Genomic DNA, 15,482 nt, shown 5'->3' with positions numbered 1-15,482 from the left:
GCAATCACAGGGACGATTAACTGTTGGTTGAATTTTGGCAATCAAAATATGGAAATCAGAGAAACTGGAAGTGGATGGATGACGACTCCTGCAGTCTCATCTTGGCCCTAACAGTGTTCCCAAATTCCATTAGTATGGAACCGGAATAGGAACACATATCCAGCACAGCACTGATCAGTTCTGTAGTTTGCACTGAAAGGTTCCACGTGTAACATTATCCTGATATTAGTGTTCTGATGCAGCTTTGCAAAACACGCACGGGGGCTTGTCATCACAGTGATTACTTTTACAGTCTCATTTAGTGGAGAATGGGAATGGATGGGCCTGACAGGCTTAGCAAAGCTGGTTTACAAATATGTTTGTTCCCTATAAAATAACAGTACCGTTATTTCAGTGTGCAGTGGTTAAGTTTTGTCTTCACTAGCTCACAGATATCTTCAATTGTGGAGCATGCATGTAATAACCACTACTAACATTAAAAGCATGGGAAATATCAAGAATGAAGAATACCGTCAGTTGTCCTTTAAGGGAAGCACAGCAACAATCAGTCCCACAGTTCCGTACGTAATCAGAGGTGTGTGACACCGACTGACCAACATCCAGTATCGGCCCGATATATCGGTCTAACCCTCCCCCAGCTTCCAGCACAGCCTCCCAGGGGAGACAGACCGCTGCTGTCTGTCTGTCTGCTGAGGCTGCCAGCTCTAGAAAAACAGGACGGCGGGGCGAGGGGCCCCGGGGGGCCGCTGGGGTGGGGACGGGGCGAATGGGGGAGGGGGGTGGGGGTGGCGGGGGTGAGACAGGGAGGATGAGGAGACTGTGTTTACTTTTGTCCTCCGTGCCTCCGTGCTGGCCCGGCTGGCTGGGAAGCGACAGCGAACGGGAGGAGGAAGGAGGAAGACCCTGTCTGGCCGAGCGGCAACAGGCTAGAGAGAGAGAGAGAGAGAGGGTTTGTGTGTGTGTAAATGTGTGTGTGTGTGTGTGTGTGTGTGTGTGTGAGAGAGAGTGTGTGTGTGTGTGTGTGTGTGTGTGTGTGTGTGTGCGGGCGGGACAGGCGGAGAGTACAACAGAGACTTTGAGTGTGTGTGTGTGTATGTGTGTATGAAAGAGAGCAACAGAGAGAGAATATGAGATAGAAACACAGCATGAGTTTGGGTGTGTGTGTGTGTGTGTGTGTGTGTGTGTGTGTGTGTTTGTGAGTGACAGAGAGAGAGGAGACTGTGTGCGAGTGTGTGTGTGTGTGTGTGCATAGTTATACTCTGGCTCTTGTTCATCCACATGCTTGGACGTGCACGTGCTCACGCTTAGGTGTGAGCATGCACGTTTGCCCATGAGAGTGCACGTGCATGCAGGGCCGTGCACACGTACGCGCTCGGCCACACGTCTGAGTGTATATGCATGTGTATCCATGTCTGACTGAGCGTCCGTCTACTCTGTGTGTGTGTGTGTGTGTGTTTGGCAGCTGGCCGGGCTCCAGCTGTGTCTGGTTGGATAATGAAGTCCAGGTGCTGCTGCGGCTGCTTTAAGACACCTGTCACCAATATTTAGTGCCAGAGAAAGCCAGACTGCAAACAGGGCGAGACGAGCTGTTTGCTTATTTTAACAAGGCTGCCTAACTGGACCTGAGGACACGGGATGTACTATGAGCCTTTTCCTAGAAGCTCAGTGTAAGTGTGTGTGTATGTGCATGTGTGTGTGCATGGATGTATATGCGTGTGCCTATGTACAGTGCAGTGCACCTTCAGGAAGCGTTCAGCCCCTTCGACTTCTGCTGACATGGTGGTTCTGCAGCTCAGTGGGTTGAATACTTTAATAAATGAAAAATTTCTTTGTTTCTTTCTGGGTAAATCTGCAAAAAAATCCTGAAAATGTGTTTTCACGTTGCTGTTTGGGGTTATTTTGTGTGTCGCAAAAATTAAATAGATAAATAAAATCTTGATCTTGAAGTTGCCACACCACAAAATGCAGTCAAAGTCGAGGAGTTCACTATTCTCTGAAGGCACTGCATGTGTTGTGTGTCATGTGTATTAGTATGCATGTATGTGCATACATGCATATATGCATATAATATGTGTGTGTGTGTGTGTGTGTGTGTGTGTGTGTGTGTGTCTGTGTGTGCAGCCCAAACTCCTCGAGCTCAGCCTTCCAATGCCTACAGGCCCGGATGGTAAAGACAGAGACTGGATAAAACATGGGTCTATTGAATGTGTGTGTGTCAGTGTGTGTGTGTGTGTGTGTGTGTGTGTGTGTGTGTGTGTGTGTGTGTGCGTTGTGGGAGGACATTCTTCTGCTTACACTAGGGACAAAATTCTGGTCTCAACAAGAAAAACCAGCTGATTTTGGGTTCACTGGTTAAAGTTAGGGTCAAGGTTAAGTTTAGGCTTCAGTTGGTTATAGTTACAATCAGGGCAAGGCTGTGCAAAGTCAGGGTAAGTAAATACCAGAACTTTTTACGAGTGTGTTCAATGCTTCAAATGAGCAGCATTAAAAATAACCTTTAAAGAACACATTGGGGTTCTTTGTAACAGTTTACTGGGTTTTGCTCAAGAAATCAGAGTTCTTACGTTTGTATATTGAACCACTATCGGAACCAGTGAATCCTTGAGCTCCCCTCCTTTTCTCTGTGTGTGTATATGTGTGTGTGTGTGTGTGTGCCTGTCAGCCTGTTCATGTGAGCGTTTACATGCAGGATCTACATTACCTTACAGTCAGCGCCTATTCGTGCAGCGCAGCCAAACAAAGGCCTACCTGTGTGCAGGCCTAGGAAACTTACCTTCGTCCTTCCAGCACATTGGGACTTGTTTAAACTTTCTCATGGGTCCAACTCCCGTCTCCAACACCTGCGGCCTCTCAACAGCCTGTCTGTCGCTGCCACCTGCCAGCCTGCGTCGCAGCGGCCAGGCTGCCGCCAATTGCCAACGCATTCAGACGTCTGAAGCCGGCGCGCAGGTTTTGGCGTGAACGTGCGACGTCGACGAGAAAATGCCCTCAGTTTCCGTGCCGTTGTTTCGCCGCTGTCTCTTCGCTGCGAGACTGCGTTCATTCTGCAGCTGAAACACATCCCGATTCTGATGGGTTTTTTGTGTGACACAGATCTGACTGTGACACGCATCTGATGGCTTTACTGTGAGCAGAAAAAAAAAAAACACATGGAATCTGAGCTTTTCATTTGTGATTTGGACTGTGTTCATATGTGATCCTGACTCCAGCCCATGTCTGATGTGTGGCCACACAGCCGCAGCCTGAGCTGTCAGGTCGAAATGCTTGTGGTTTTTCCATCAGTCTCCGTGGCACAGATCACTGTCGTCATAAATATACTGTATATCCATTTCACTGGAAAAACATAGAGGACAACAACTCAAGCAGCCAGTGGAGACACGGCGAGGTTGCAAATTAAATTAGTATTTCAGGAGTTTCCTCCATTCAGACAGAACAGGAAGGGGTTCAGTGTCAAGTCTCAGGGGCATTTCAACAGGACGCATGGCTTTTAGTTGTTGTGTGAGTCGAACCAGTGACATTTCTTTAATAAAGAGCAGCTTTCAGGCACGAATGCCTTCATCAGGGAAGCGAAACACTTGTCCTCAAAAAACACAGTGAGAATGTAAAGTGACTGTAAAGCTGTATTGAGTAATGCTTGGGTGTGTGTCCACTCTCTGTAATTTGGGATGGTCTCTCTAACCACAAGGTCAGCCTGCCTACACCTCTCGAGTCAGCTTGGGCCAGCACCGATGTGATTCACTGTTAAATGCTTTCCTTTTCTTTGCAAAGACGAGCGATACTCTGAGCGCCTCAGGTTTCCCCAAACAACCACAGATGTTCTTGGAGGCTAGGAGTTGCACTGGAGAGTAAGAAAGGAAATATTAAGACCACAAATGTGTTCTCGTGGCGTAAAAAAATCCAAGTTCAGGCACTTATGTGGGTTGGAAAGTTCAGTAGCCCCTGGAGCTGGAGAGGGAAAAGATGTGAAAAAACACCTACACATATCAGCCTACACTTTCATCAGGGTGCATCAGGCTTTTGAACTTCCAAAACCCACGAGTGCCTGCACTTGGATCTTTTATGCCACGAAAACACATTAGTGGTTTTAACATTTCCTCTCTTGCACGTCTTCTCTTTGTTGAGGAGTCATCGCAAGATGCTACCATCTAGAAATACAGAGAAGTTGTTGGCTAAGATTTCCTCCATTTGTCATAATGTTGACTGTTTCTGTGTGATGATGGTGGTGGATGGGTTTAGGCTCTAATGAATGTTGATCCTAAAACTAAATATGGAGCTTTGTCTTAGATCAAAAGTATGTTGGATGGCCTTGAATGTTGTCATCTGTGATTGTAGTATAATCTTAAATGTATGCATCCCTGTTTTCGGTCTTCTTTCTGTCTGTTTTTGTGATGTTGCAAATGGAGCTTCTATGATGCAAGAAAATTTTTACTTCTAGGGATTGTGAAGGAATTAGAGCTTTCTTAAAGTGTACTAAGGAGATGTACTAAGATCTTTTTGGTTCCTCTGCTGCCTATGTCAGCTGAGAACCTCATATCTTCAAAATGCCAGCCGTCCAGGAACAAAGAAAAAGTCTTGTTTTTGAGGATGGTGCATTTTTGACGTTATGTGGTGTTGAGAAGTTCCAAGGCATTAAGGGTCAGAGCATTTTCTCAAGACAGTTGACAGAACCATGCAATCTGTCAACTGAAGTTAAAATATGAAAATCCCCCAAAAATGGAATTATAAGGTGAATTACAACAGAGATGCTTTGTGTAAACTGTCTATCAGAATCAGGATATTACAGTCACCACTGCTTCACATCATTCTTCAAATAATTTGTTGATGAAACCCTCCGGTACCAGGACGACCTCTTTAGGCATCCAATCTCCTGTTTTTTTTTCCAAAGATGAAGCCTCTGTTTGTCTCTCTCTGTCTCTCTCTGATTGGCCAGGATGAGGTTGGGCTCATGGGAGCAGTGCGGGGAGACCGGCCTGGTCCTGCTGGGCTTCCTGACGCTGGTGGTCTCCATGGGGAATCTGTCCACCAGGGGGCTGCAGGTACGAGCTCATGCTGACACACAGGAAACGCTGACACAGGACACTACTGTGCTCAGCTACTTTGATGACTAGTAATGCATTCGATCATGGTCTTATGTTAGAAGTTAGAGGGAACATGCTCTTACCAACAAGCTACAAGGTGGGAACACATGGACACCTGAAAAATGTATGGTTTGTTTTGTTTTTTGTGTTATTTTACTTCTAATGAAAACTGGGACCTAGTAAGGGGGCAGCCTGGACATAAAACCAGGACATATTTGTATATTTCATTGTATTTTAAATGTGGAAAACAGCTAAAATCAACTACTTTTAATTTTATACCTTTTATCAACTACTGTATTGGTGCTAGAGGTCTTCACGGGTCCAGAAATTTATGCCTGAACCAAAAAGACCCAGAAATCACGCAGAACCGAGAAATGAAAACACGGCCAGGAGACACAGATCTGATTGTCACCGATTTCTCAGCTGATGGCGATTAACAAGTAAACGTTAACAAGCTGTCGAAAATTCTTGTCCATGCTGGGCTGTGACACCCAAAACCTGCTGGATGTATTTTGCTAGGAGGACGGATTATCTGTTATTCCTCTCTTCCTTGTTGAAACAGTATGGCTAATCTGTTCGTTATTCCAGATTAAAAGTCTATTTGCGGAAGACAAATGCCACTCACGCAGGACTCCTTTTGTTTGTTCGTTCGTTCGTCTGTCCGTCCATCCATCAAACATGATAAACGAGACTTTTTGATCAGCTGGAGAAATGATGCATCATTTTTAATGACTTTGATTGTCCCTAAGATGGTGCAACAACGCATTTGTTACTGTTGCTTTTTGTCTTAAGATGCTTTTCTTCCTGGTACCTCAGTATTGTAATCTACTAGAGTGTAAACTGTCATCCTGGTTGCCAGTTGTAATCCCAGTGTTGTCTAATCCCGTCCGTGTTTCCCTGTTAGCGCTTGCCTTGGGCTACCATTTCAGTCTTTATTTAATCTACTCTTTTTTGGTTTTGATTTCAGTGTCAGCATGTCAGTAAAATGAGCAGGTAGGCGGTCAGATTGTCGGCCAGTCAGCGAGTCAGACAGTCAGCTAGTGAGTCAGCTGGTGAATAAGTTTACCGGCAGAGTTAACGAGAGAGGCCCTCCTTAAAAGGTCTTTTACTTATGGTTACTGTGCACTCAGATTGCTTAAACCAGTGGTTCTCAAACTTTTTTTAATAATGCACCTCCTTTGAAATATTGTATCAGCCCTCGACCCCATGACCAGTGCAAAAAAGCAGATATGCAGAGGGTCAGTCCAGCTCCATCAGTGTGAACCAGCAACCTGATACTAAGGAGATTCTGTTGTTTGTGTTTCTGCTTCTTCTTCTCTTCTTCCTCCTTGTTTCCAGCTGTATCGCTGCTACACTTCAACCACTGATCCACTTTCTGGATTTGTTTTGTCTCGTCTTCCCGCTCAGAGTGAACAAACGTCCTCGCTCCACGACCACGGCGGCAGATTTAAACCACAAACACACACACATCTGACACCTTCAGGAAACCCAGAGGGAAAACTGAAGATAACATGTGCTTTATCACACTTACATTTACATTTTTTAAATTGAACTTATTATATCATATGCGAATTATTTTAGGAATCATGCATGACTGATATTTTTTAAATGAACATTTAAAAAAATCTCATACCCCCTGCACATACCACATACCCACATTTGAGAACCACTGCCTTAAACTATACGTTTATATTGCTGCTCAATTTACAGAATATTGGTCTGCATGAGATACTGTGGGATTTTCACCTTGATCAGCTGAAATGCTAACATGCTGAGTTAGTAGTCGCCACATAAAACTAAACTTTTTCGCACAACACCATCAGTCAGCCTGTCATTCCCCTGCGATTCTCATTTCATTAAGGTGGACGCCACATGGGACATTTGTCATCTTTCACATCCACAGACGAGTCTGCAGTGAAACCACCCAGGTTCCCCTATCGCAGGCAGGGGAGTCCAAACCCTTTGATGCACTCGGATTTTCACGCATTCCATCAAAAGCTCAGCTATAGATATCACTTTTTTTGAACGCCTGGTTTGCGATTTTTTCATGCGTGTATTTCATCTGTCGCAGTCTCACTCAAATACATTCAGTTGTTTTTTGATGCGTCACAGATTCTCATGTGAATGCTTCTCCTCGCTCTCTCTCTCTCTCTCGCTCTCTCGCTCTCTGTGTACACATCTATCTCCCTGTCTCTCTATCTGTCTATCTCTCTCACTTACACTCTCTGTCTGGTATTTCCAGTCTCTCTCTCTCTCTCTGTCTCACAGCTGGTCTGTCTCACACCTTTTCAAGGAGCTCGCTGCACATTCCAGCGGTCACTCTGATGAATCTGTCTGAATGAATGGTTAGGTGTGATCTGGCTGCACATTAGGAATGTGTCTGAGCTGACCGGCCTGGCTGTGGATCACCAGCATTAAACACCCTGCTGCTTATTTACTGTGTTTGTCACTGAGTCTGAGCAGGCTCTGAAGGAACTGTGGGATCAATAAAGTACTGCTGTTACTACTATTTTGACTTCTACTACTACTACTGCTGTAGATACTACTGCTGTACTACTACCTGTGTTACCACGGCTTCTTCTACCTCTGCTTCGACTACTACTCCTATTACTACTGCTGCTGTTGCCACTATTATTATTATGTCTACTGCTACTGCCACTACTACTACAACCACCACTACTACCACAAGTACTACGACCATGACCGCTACCACTGCTGTTGTTGCTAATTCTGCTACTACCACTACTACTAACCAGTGGTAGAAACAGTACTGCAAATTGCTGCCCAAGTAGAAGTACTGTTACTTTGCTGATGTTTGACTTCAGGAAAAGTAGAAGTACTGTTGTAAAAATGTACATAAGTATAAGTACAAAGTATGTTTTTAAGTATATATTTTATTGTTAGGAGAGAAAACGCGTCAAACTACATTCCTTCAAAGGGACATTACACAAAACTGAAGTGAGTTGAGTGTACATGGTTCTCATCATCCACACGTATTCCACATTTTGCCAGTTGAGTCTAAATGGTCCCTGCTGCAGTTTTTCATGGAACAGCTTTTATTGTGAAATTTAGAAATGACAACAAAGTAGAAGCAACAAAGTAGAAGCAGGTTCCTCTTCTCACCTTTGCTGACTGAGCTTTTATTGTGAAAGGTCCCACAGTCTGTCACTGGTCATGTGTTCTCTGTGATGGATCTGATTTAAAATGAAGTGAAGGACAAAACTCAAGCAGAAATGGACTGAAGGAAAAGTGAATTTACTGACTTTAAAAAATACCCCCAAAAATACAAGTACATAAAAAAGCTACCTGGTTGGAGTAAAATTAGTAAATGTCATTCGTTACTTCCACCTTTGCTACTAATACTACTGCTACTGCTGTTACTGCAAATACTACCTCTACATCTGCTATTAGTACTGGACATATATTACTACTTCTACAACAATTATTGGTACTACTCCGACTACTCCAATTACTACTGCCAAACTTCTGTTACTACTAGCATACTACCACTACTTCAGTTTCCACAATCAGTACTGCATATATAGAATGTACTGATGACACAAGTACTTCCACCATGAGTACTACAACTACCTCTACATTTACTTCTGCTGCTACAACTACAAGTGTTAATAGTAGATCTACCTGTGTGTTTGTTTGTGTGTTTGCATCCATGTGCTTGTGTGTGATGTGTGTGTGTGTGTGTGTGTGTGTGTGTGTGTGTGCAGGAGGACGGCGTGGCGTCCAACAGTCTGGAGGAGGAGCTGGAAGTGATGACGTACTGGTGGGGCGAGTGGGCCAAGTGGACAGCCTGCACCCGCACCTGCGGAGGGGGGGTGATGTCACAGGAGAGACACTGTCTGAAGCAGAGGTCAGCAGGGACACACACACACACACACACACACACACACACACACACACACACACACACACATTTTTCTATACATAGATACATTCATCTGTGCACTCACACATACATACATATACTTGCATACACATGTACACAGAAACATATTCATGAATACACACATATGCATGAATACATTCAGACACACATGCATACAGACACACACAGAATCAGAAGCTTTACTTGCAGTGAAAGAATGCATACACACATGAAAGCACACACATGCACATACTATTACACATTCTATGCACATCGAAGCATGGTACTCATACACACATATATGCACTCACACACACACACACACACACACACACAGTACTCACACAGGCATACATGTACATGCATATATGCCTGGAGTATCCACAGGAATATCCATGTACGCCTGCACATTCAGTTTAATCCAATTTTATTGTCTTGTAAGTAGAATGGAACTTTTTTAAGGTAAAAAAAAAAAAAAAAAGAAAGAAAGAAAGAAAAAGAAAAAGAAAACACAACAACACAGTAAAACACATAATAAAAACAATCAGTAAAAGCAAAGTATAAGCAAGAAAACCACATAACAGACAGTAAAACACATAAGAAAACTCAGCAACACAGATACACACAGATAAACATCAAGCCCATCGATGCAAATGTTTTTTTTGTTTGTTTTTTTGTACGGACAGGCATAAGATGTTAAATCATTTCATGTGCTTAATAAAGCTCCCACAGCAGGGACAAATTGAATTTCTACACTTTGATGCAGCACCCAGAGAGCATCAAGCCAAACTGGCCTAGCTTTCCGTACACTTCACACACATTCCAGTTTGTTTGCCTGCTTCACAACTGGAACCTTTGCTGGCTTTTCTCACCAAGCTTCCCTCTCTAATTTTATTGCTTAAAGGGACAGTTCACTCCAAAATGCATAATTTGTCCAATCACCTCCATGTCAGTTGAAACTCCACTAATGATCACACAGTCATAAAACTCACAGCGACTTAGCTGCTGCAATACTATAGCAGCTTTCTCCCAGACAGTTAAAATGAGTGGCTGGGTTAAAAAAAAAAAAAAAAAAATGAGGGGAAAAATTTCTCTCATCAGCAAAATCCAAGTGTTTTGTTGCCAAACAATTGCAATATGAGACAAAAGGGTCTTTATTTACCTCTTTATTTACCATTATTCTCAGAAGTCAATGAACAGTAACTTCCTCTTTTCGTATGGCAACTATGGTTGGGATGATTTATTGAAATCCAATTGGAAAACCTGACGCATTCTATTGTGGAGCAGAGAAGCAGAAAAAGTATCCACATTGTATTGATCACATATAAAGCACTGCACGACCTCAGCCAAAGTTACATCTTCGATCTCCTTATTCGCCATAAGCACTTCTCGGCCGTTCTGCTTCTCAAATCTTGGCCTTTTATCTGTCGCCTGCTCCAAATGCAAACCAGGTGACCGTGTCTTTGCCGTCTCACCCTCACCTCTCTGGAATAATCTTCCCCGACCAATTTGTTTTGCTGAATCCCTGAATCGCTGTTTTAAACAACTTCACACTCATCTTTGTAGGCAAGCCTTTCCATTGGTCTCCATTGAAAATTGACCTAAGATCTATTTTTTCTCCATATGTGCTCCTTTTTTACAAATAATTTTTTTTTTTGATTGTGAGGTAAGAATAACGTCCCATGGCAACCAAAACCAGGAAATATCTGCAGCTCACCCGCCAACAGAGAGCTCGCTGTGTTAGCGTTAGCTGTGTTAGCTGTCCAGTTGTAGATAAGATCAATAGATGACAGAATTTCTCTTTTTGGGTTTAAGCAGAAGACAGCACCAATGCCAACGTGATGTCAAAGCCTGCACATCACGGTTTATATGTCCAGTTCATATGTCCATTCCTTTAAATCTGTTGTTTTCTCTGCACTTGTTTGTTTCCTGTCCAAAGAAAGAAAGTTGCGGCTGGGAAGGACAACATGACCTGTACGGGCACCGCAAAGAAATACCACCTGTGCAACACCAAGGTGAGCTCACACACTTTTACATGCACACACTGAAGGTCATTTTCACATCGCCTCACATCTTTGTCCAAGCAAACACAGCACTCCTCCCTGGCCGGCGGCAGAAGACTGCGGTTACACACTGGGCTGTTATTGTATGTGTGTGTGGATGAATGTGAAGCAGGGCGGGATGAAAAGCAAACCATCAGCGGCCAAATAAATGTTGAAGAACAATTTACTTGTATAACCATACTGTAAAACCGTTTCTTAGCAAGTATGAAATGGGGCTGTTTTAATGGGCTCTGCTGTGTCTCTCTGCCCTGCAGGAATGTCCCACCACCGGGCGGAGCTTCAGAGAGGAGCAGTGCTGGTCCTTCAACTCCCAGCTTTACAATGGGAGGAACTACCAGTGGAAACCCCTGTATCCCGGTAATAACAGCCATAAAACGCCCTTTAACCAGAGCAGAGGTCACTGAGGTCTTTGCCGTCTGGGCTGCCAGGCTTCACGCTGCCCCGCCGCAAGACCGGGGCTGCAAAATCAGTGGCATCGACATTTGTATTTTTTAATAATTTCTTGAAACATATTTTTGCAGCAAAGGCTGTCATGATGTTAGTTCTCCTTGTTTTATTATTGCAACATATGACTGCTGATATTTCGTTTAAATCCAGGTATTTATGTTTATTTTTTTTTACTGCTAAATTGATGTGGCAGTATTGTTACTATGTTACAACAGTAGCTCTTGTTTTAACTTGTAGAAACAGGATAGATCAAGTAATAGTGGTAGAAGGCCTAGTACCCTTAGTAGTAGAAGTTGTAGTAGCAATAGTAGTTCTAGCAGTAATGGCAATAATAACACTAGTAGTATGTAGTGTAGTAGTAGTACTGTTATTGTAGTTGTTGCAATAGTAGTAGTAGTAGTAGATGGAGTAATAAATTCAAGCTGGGGTGTTGCAATATACCGATTGGCCATGATAATCTATTGTAACAGCCTTAATTTCAAGTGTTAGTTGCTGCAGAATTAAGTTAAATCAATGAGCTCTCAAAATAGTACAGCGTATGATGTTATCTTTGCAGTCAACACTGAGCCACAGCTGGGGAGTTGGAGGCCCAAAGCTTATCACATCAAGAGGCTGTGGAGAGAGACAGTCAGTCAGCTGTAATGAGCAGCAGGTTAGGTGTGGGTCACTGATGGACGAGCAGCAGTCTGACAGCGGTACCACAGACGAAACCTTCGCCAAGAACAAGAAGGGAAGGCGAGAGGGACAGAGGTGCATGTGTGCACCTGTGTGTAGGTGTTTGTGTGAGAGGGAACGGGGCAGAGGAGTGTGTGTATGCATACCAGGTGTGTGTGTAAGAGAGAGAGCATGTAACCATGGCAACATTAATAAACACTGCTGTCAAAGCTTATTGTCAAAGCACAGTTGAGTTATCAACTTGATAAACTGATGACAGCGAAGGAGAACACGCTAATGGCTCATTTTCTCCTCTTTCCTTTGTACTGTTGGCAAATGGCCGCAGTATCAGTGGGATAATCAACTTGTAGGGTGATTTTAAGGCACAAAGTGGAGTTAAAGAACTTTAAAAAACAAAAAGCCTTAAAATGCATCTTTACTCATTAATTATCTCTTACATAATCAGCCTTTTTTTTTTTGGATAAGTCTGCACAATTTGTATAAAATGAATATACTAATCATTACTATTATTATTGTTTTAATGGCCTTAAGTTTGGTGAAGAGCACGTAGTGACTTGCTAAGGACTTGAAGTTTAGGACTGGGGGCTTGAATACCAGGACTTGTTTGCGACTTGAGAAACAATGCTTTGGTCCCACCTGTGCGTAATAACCCTCTGACCTTTGACCTGTCCTGTATCTCCAGACGACTACGTGCACATCTCCAGTAACCCCTGCGACCTGCACTGCACCACGGCCGACGGCCAGCGGCAGCTCATGGTGACGGCACGCGACGGCACTTCCTGCAAGTACAGCAGCTACCGCGGGGTGTGTGTGGACGGTAAGTGTGAGGTGAGTCCACATCCTTATTTACTCCTTTATTACTTTTTTACTTCCCATCACACATGTATTAGTTACTTGTATTAGTTTTTTTTTTTTTTTTTTTGACTCTTTAAAAAAACAGGTATCCCCAAAACTAACATTATTATGTCAGTCTTGGCCTTCTCCCCAGATAATATGCGCACATAATGAGCATTAAATTTCTCCAAACAGCTCATGCAGAATAATTGAGTGTCTTCTGTTCAGATGAAAACACCGTAAGTTCAAAAAGTCATCAGTGTTTGCCTCATTATGTCCTCATTAACAGTGTGAACAATCAAGAGCACAGGCCACTGGCTATCAACATGTAGAAATTAAATGAATCCAATACACTGTAAATGCTCAATCCTCATCCTTCCACAGCTTTTCTCAAATATTCTGCCTGGAAATGCGAGCAAATTTTTACTTGGATAGCAACTGAAAACGGTTTTATTAGTCTTTACCCACAAAACTCCCTCATTAGCATGAGAATAATTGGCTGTGTGTGTGCTTTTCTCCTCATCTCTACTCAACTATGAGGTGACCACTGCATTTCAGTGCGATAAATGAAGAGTGTGATGATGATGTTGAGGAGTTAGAGGAAAGCAGACAAACAGAAACAACTGATGATTTGATTTTTTTTGGCCAGTTTGGGGTTCTTAAATGTTGATTTTACATTATGTGGGTTTACAGTAATGAGCCTGTATGGCATCAGCGATGTAACACTAAATAAGTAGCATCATTAATAATTTTTTCTATCCTTTATTTAAACGGTGCAACTGACTACACACTACCCAAATTCATTTCATGATATAAAATGAGGCAAAAAATCTGCCAGTTTCTGCATCATCATCATCATGTTTTGTAAAGCTCTTTGTTTGTACATCCTCTGTGTCTCCACTTCCTGGTTTGCTGCTCAGCCAATCGGATGCGACGGCGTTCTCTTCTCCTCCAACACGCTGGATAAGTGCGGGGTTTGTCAGGGCGACGGCAGCAGCTGCAGCAGAGTCACCGGGAACTTCCGGCGCGGGGCCACGACTCTGGGTGAGCAGCTGGGTTTGTGTGGCCTGTTCGTAGCAGCAGGAAGACTCGCTGCTGAGAGAGCTCGCCCTGTCGCTGCAGGGCCGCAGGTTTGACTCCCTGCTGACGCCGGGTCTCTGTCTGGCCGGTGGAAACGTGCAAGACTAAATCACTTTCAGATCCAGCATGACCTCTGACCTCAAAATGTCAAGAGTTTTTCAAAATGCAGAGTTTTGAGCCTGTGGCAGATCCAGTTGAAAGGCTGATCACCATAGAAACTGAAATGAACCCATACAGTTTCTGTTGTGATCACCTGGTGTGCACTTTTCCCATGACACAGTTTGGATCACTTATCCACCTCCTTGCTGCTCTTGACGCCGTCTCAGGATTGAATGGAACCAATATTTTCTTTTTGTCTCCTATTGCAAATTTTGGCAAAGAATAGAATAATAAAACGCATCAGACTCAGTGTCCAAGGTCTCTGTTTCTGAGGTGTGCAAAAGCCTTCACTGCTCTGAGGATCAAGTACAGTAACAGTATCTGTTTAGTCAAGTTCAATTAGTACAATGGTACAAGTGTAATAAATGAAGTATAAGACTTTATCTTGATGTAACTGATGAACAGTAGACTATGCATATTACTGCAATATATATTTAAGGTATGTATATACCATAAAGCTTCAGTTATAAGACTCCCATTTAAAGGCTGAGTCCCTCTAATTGACCATTGATAGCTACTCCTTTTTACAAATAAACACCGCTTTCTAATGGAAGCCAAGTTACATCAAATATTCACATCAAAGTTTGAAACCGTTGTGGTGCGTCGGGCTGTTTAACCACTCCGGAGCAGGGGGGCGGGGCTTCCTCTGCCGGGGAATAGCACCTTTTCCTCTGGGCAGCGGCTGTGGTTTTTCCCGTCACGTCCAGCTCACTACCCCGGGACTGAATCAACACACCGGCTAAGGTACCGGTATGATATGATTTGATTTTATAATTCTTAATCCGAACCCTATCGAGCTCAGATTACTGTGCCAACAGGTGTGGAGGGTCGGGCTCTGTGCTGCAGACAGCAGGCAGGCGGGGTCACATGTGACACCAGGATGTGGGTCTAATGTGTAATAACGTGAAATAGTTACAGTGGAGCACAAAAAAGTATCCTCCGTTTTCCAGTATCTTTTGATTATTTTTTTCCAGTTTTTGCTGATCAAGAATTTTGTGAAAAAGCAAATAAAGGCAGGGCCCAAATACAAGCCGGTTGCTTTTTGATGATTAAAACAAATAAAAGCCCGGTCTAGTAATTGAAGTTTTACCGTATTTGGTTTACTGGTATCACTTTATTTGGAAATGTCCAATGTTAATATTGAACTTAGTATCAACTTTGCATCAACCTGGGGCGCGTCGGTGGCTCACTGGATCAGTGCCACAGGTTAGGGCCGGGTCCTGACCGCAGCGTCGTGGGTTCGAGTCTGACGCCGGACCATTC

General features: G+C 43.5%; 1 protein-coding gene across 1 annotated transcript in view; it reads left to right on the top strand.

The window, feature by feature from the left end:
- Positions 1-4,931: 4,931 nt before the first annotated feature.
- Positions 4,932-15,482, top strand: part of LOC115365421 (ADAMTS-like 2) — a 32,666-nt gene continuing 22,115 nt past the window's right edge. The window contains exons 1-6 of the mRNA XM_030060424.1: positions 4,932-5,036; positions 8,804-8,946; positions 10,901-10,976; positions 11,279-11,381; positions 12,829-12,974; positions 13,901-14,024. Coding sequence (XP_029916284.1) covers positions 4,932-5,036; positions 8,804-8,946; positions 10,901-10,976; positions 11,279-11,381; positions 12,829-12,974; positions 13,901-14,024 — 697 coding nt within the window. The remainder of the gene's footprint in view (positions 5,037-8,803; positions 8,947-10,900; positions 10,977-11,278; positions 11,382-12,828; positions 12,975-13,900; positions 14,025-15,482) is intronic.

This window comes from Myripristis murdjan, chromosome 9 (assembly GCF_902150065.1).
Source record: "Myripristis murdjan chromosome 9, fMyrMur1.1, whole genome shotgun sequence".
Lineage (NCBI taxonomy): Eukaryota > Metazoa > Chordata > Actinopteri > Holocentriformes > Holocentridae > Myripristis > Myripristis murdjan.
Note: the sequence above shows the minus strand (reverse complement) of the source record. Positions and strands in the feature narration are given on the sequence as shown.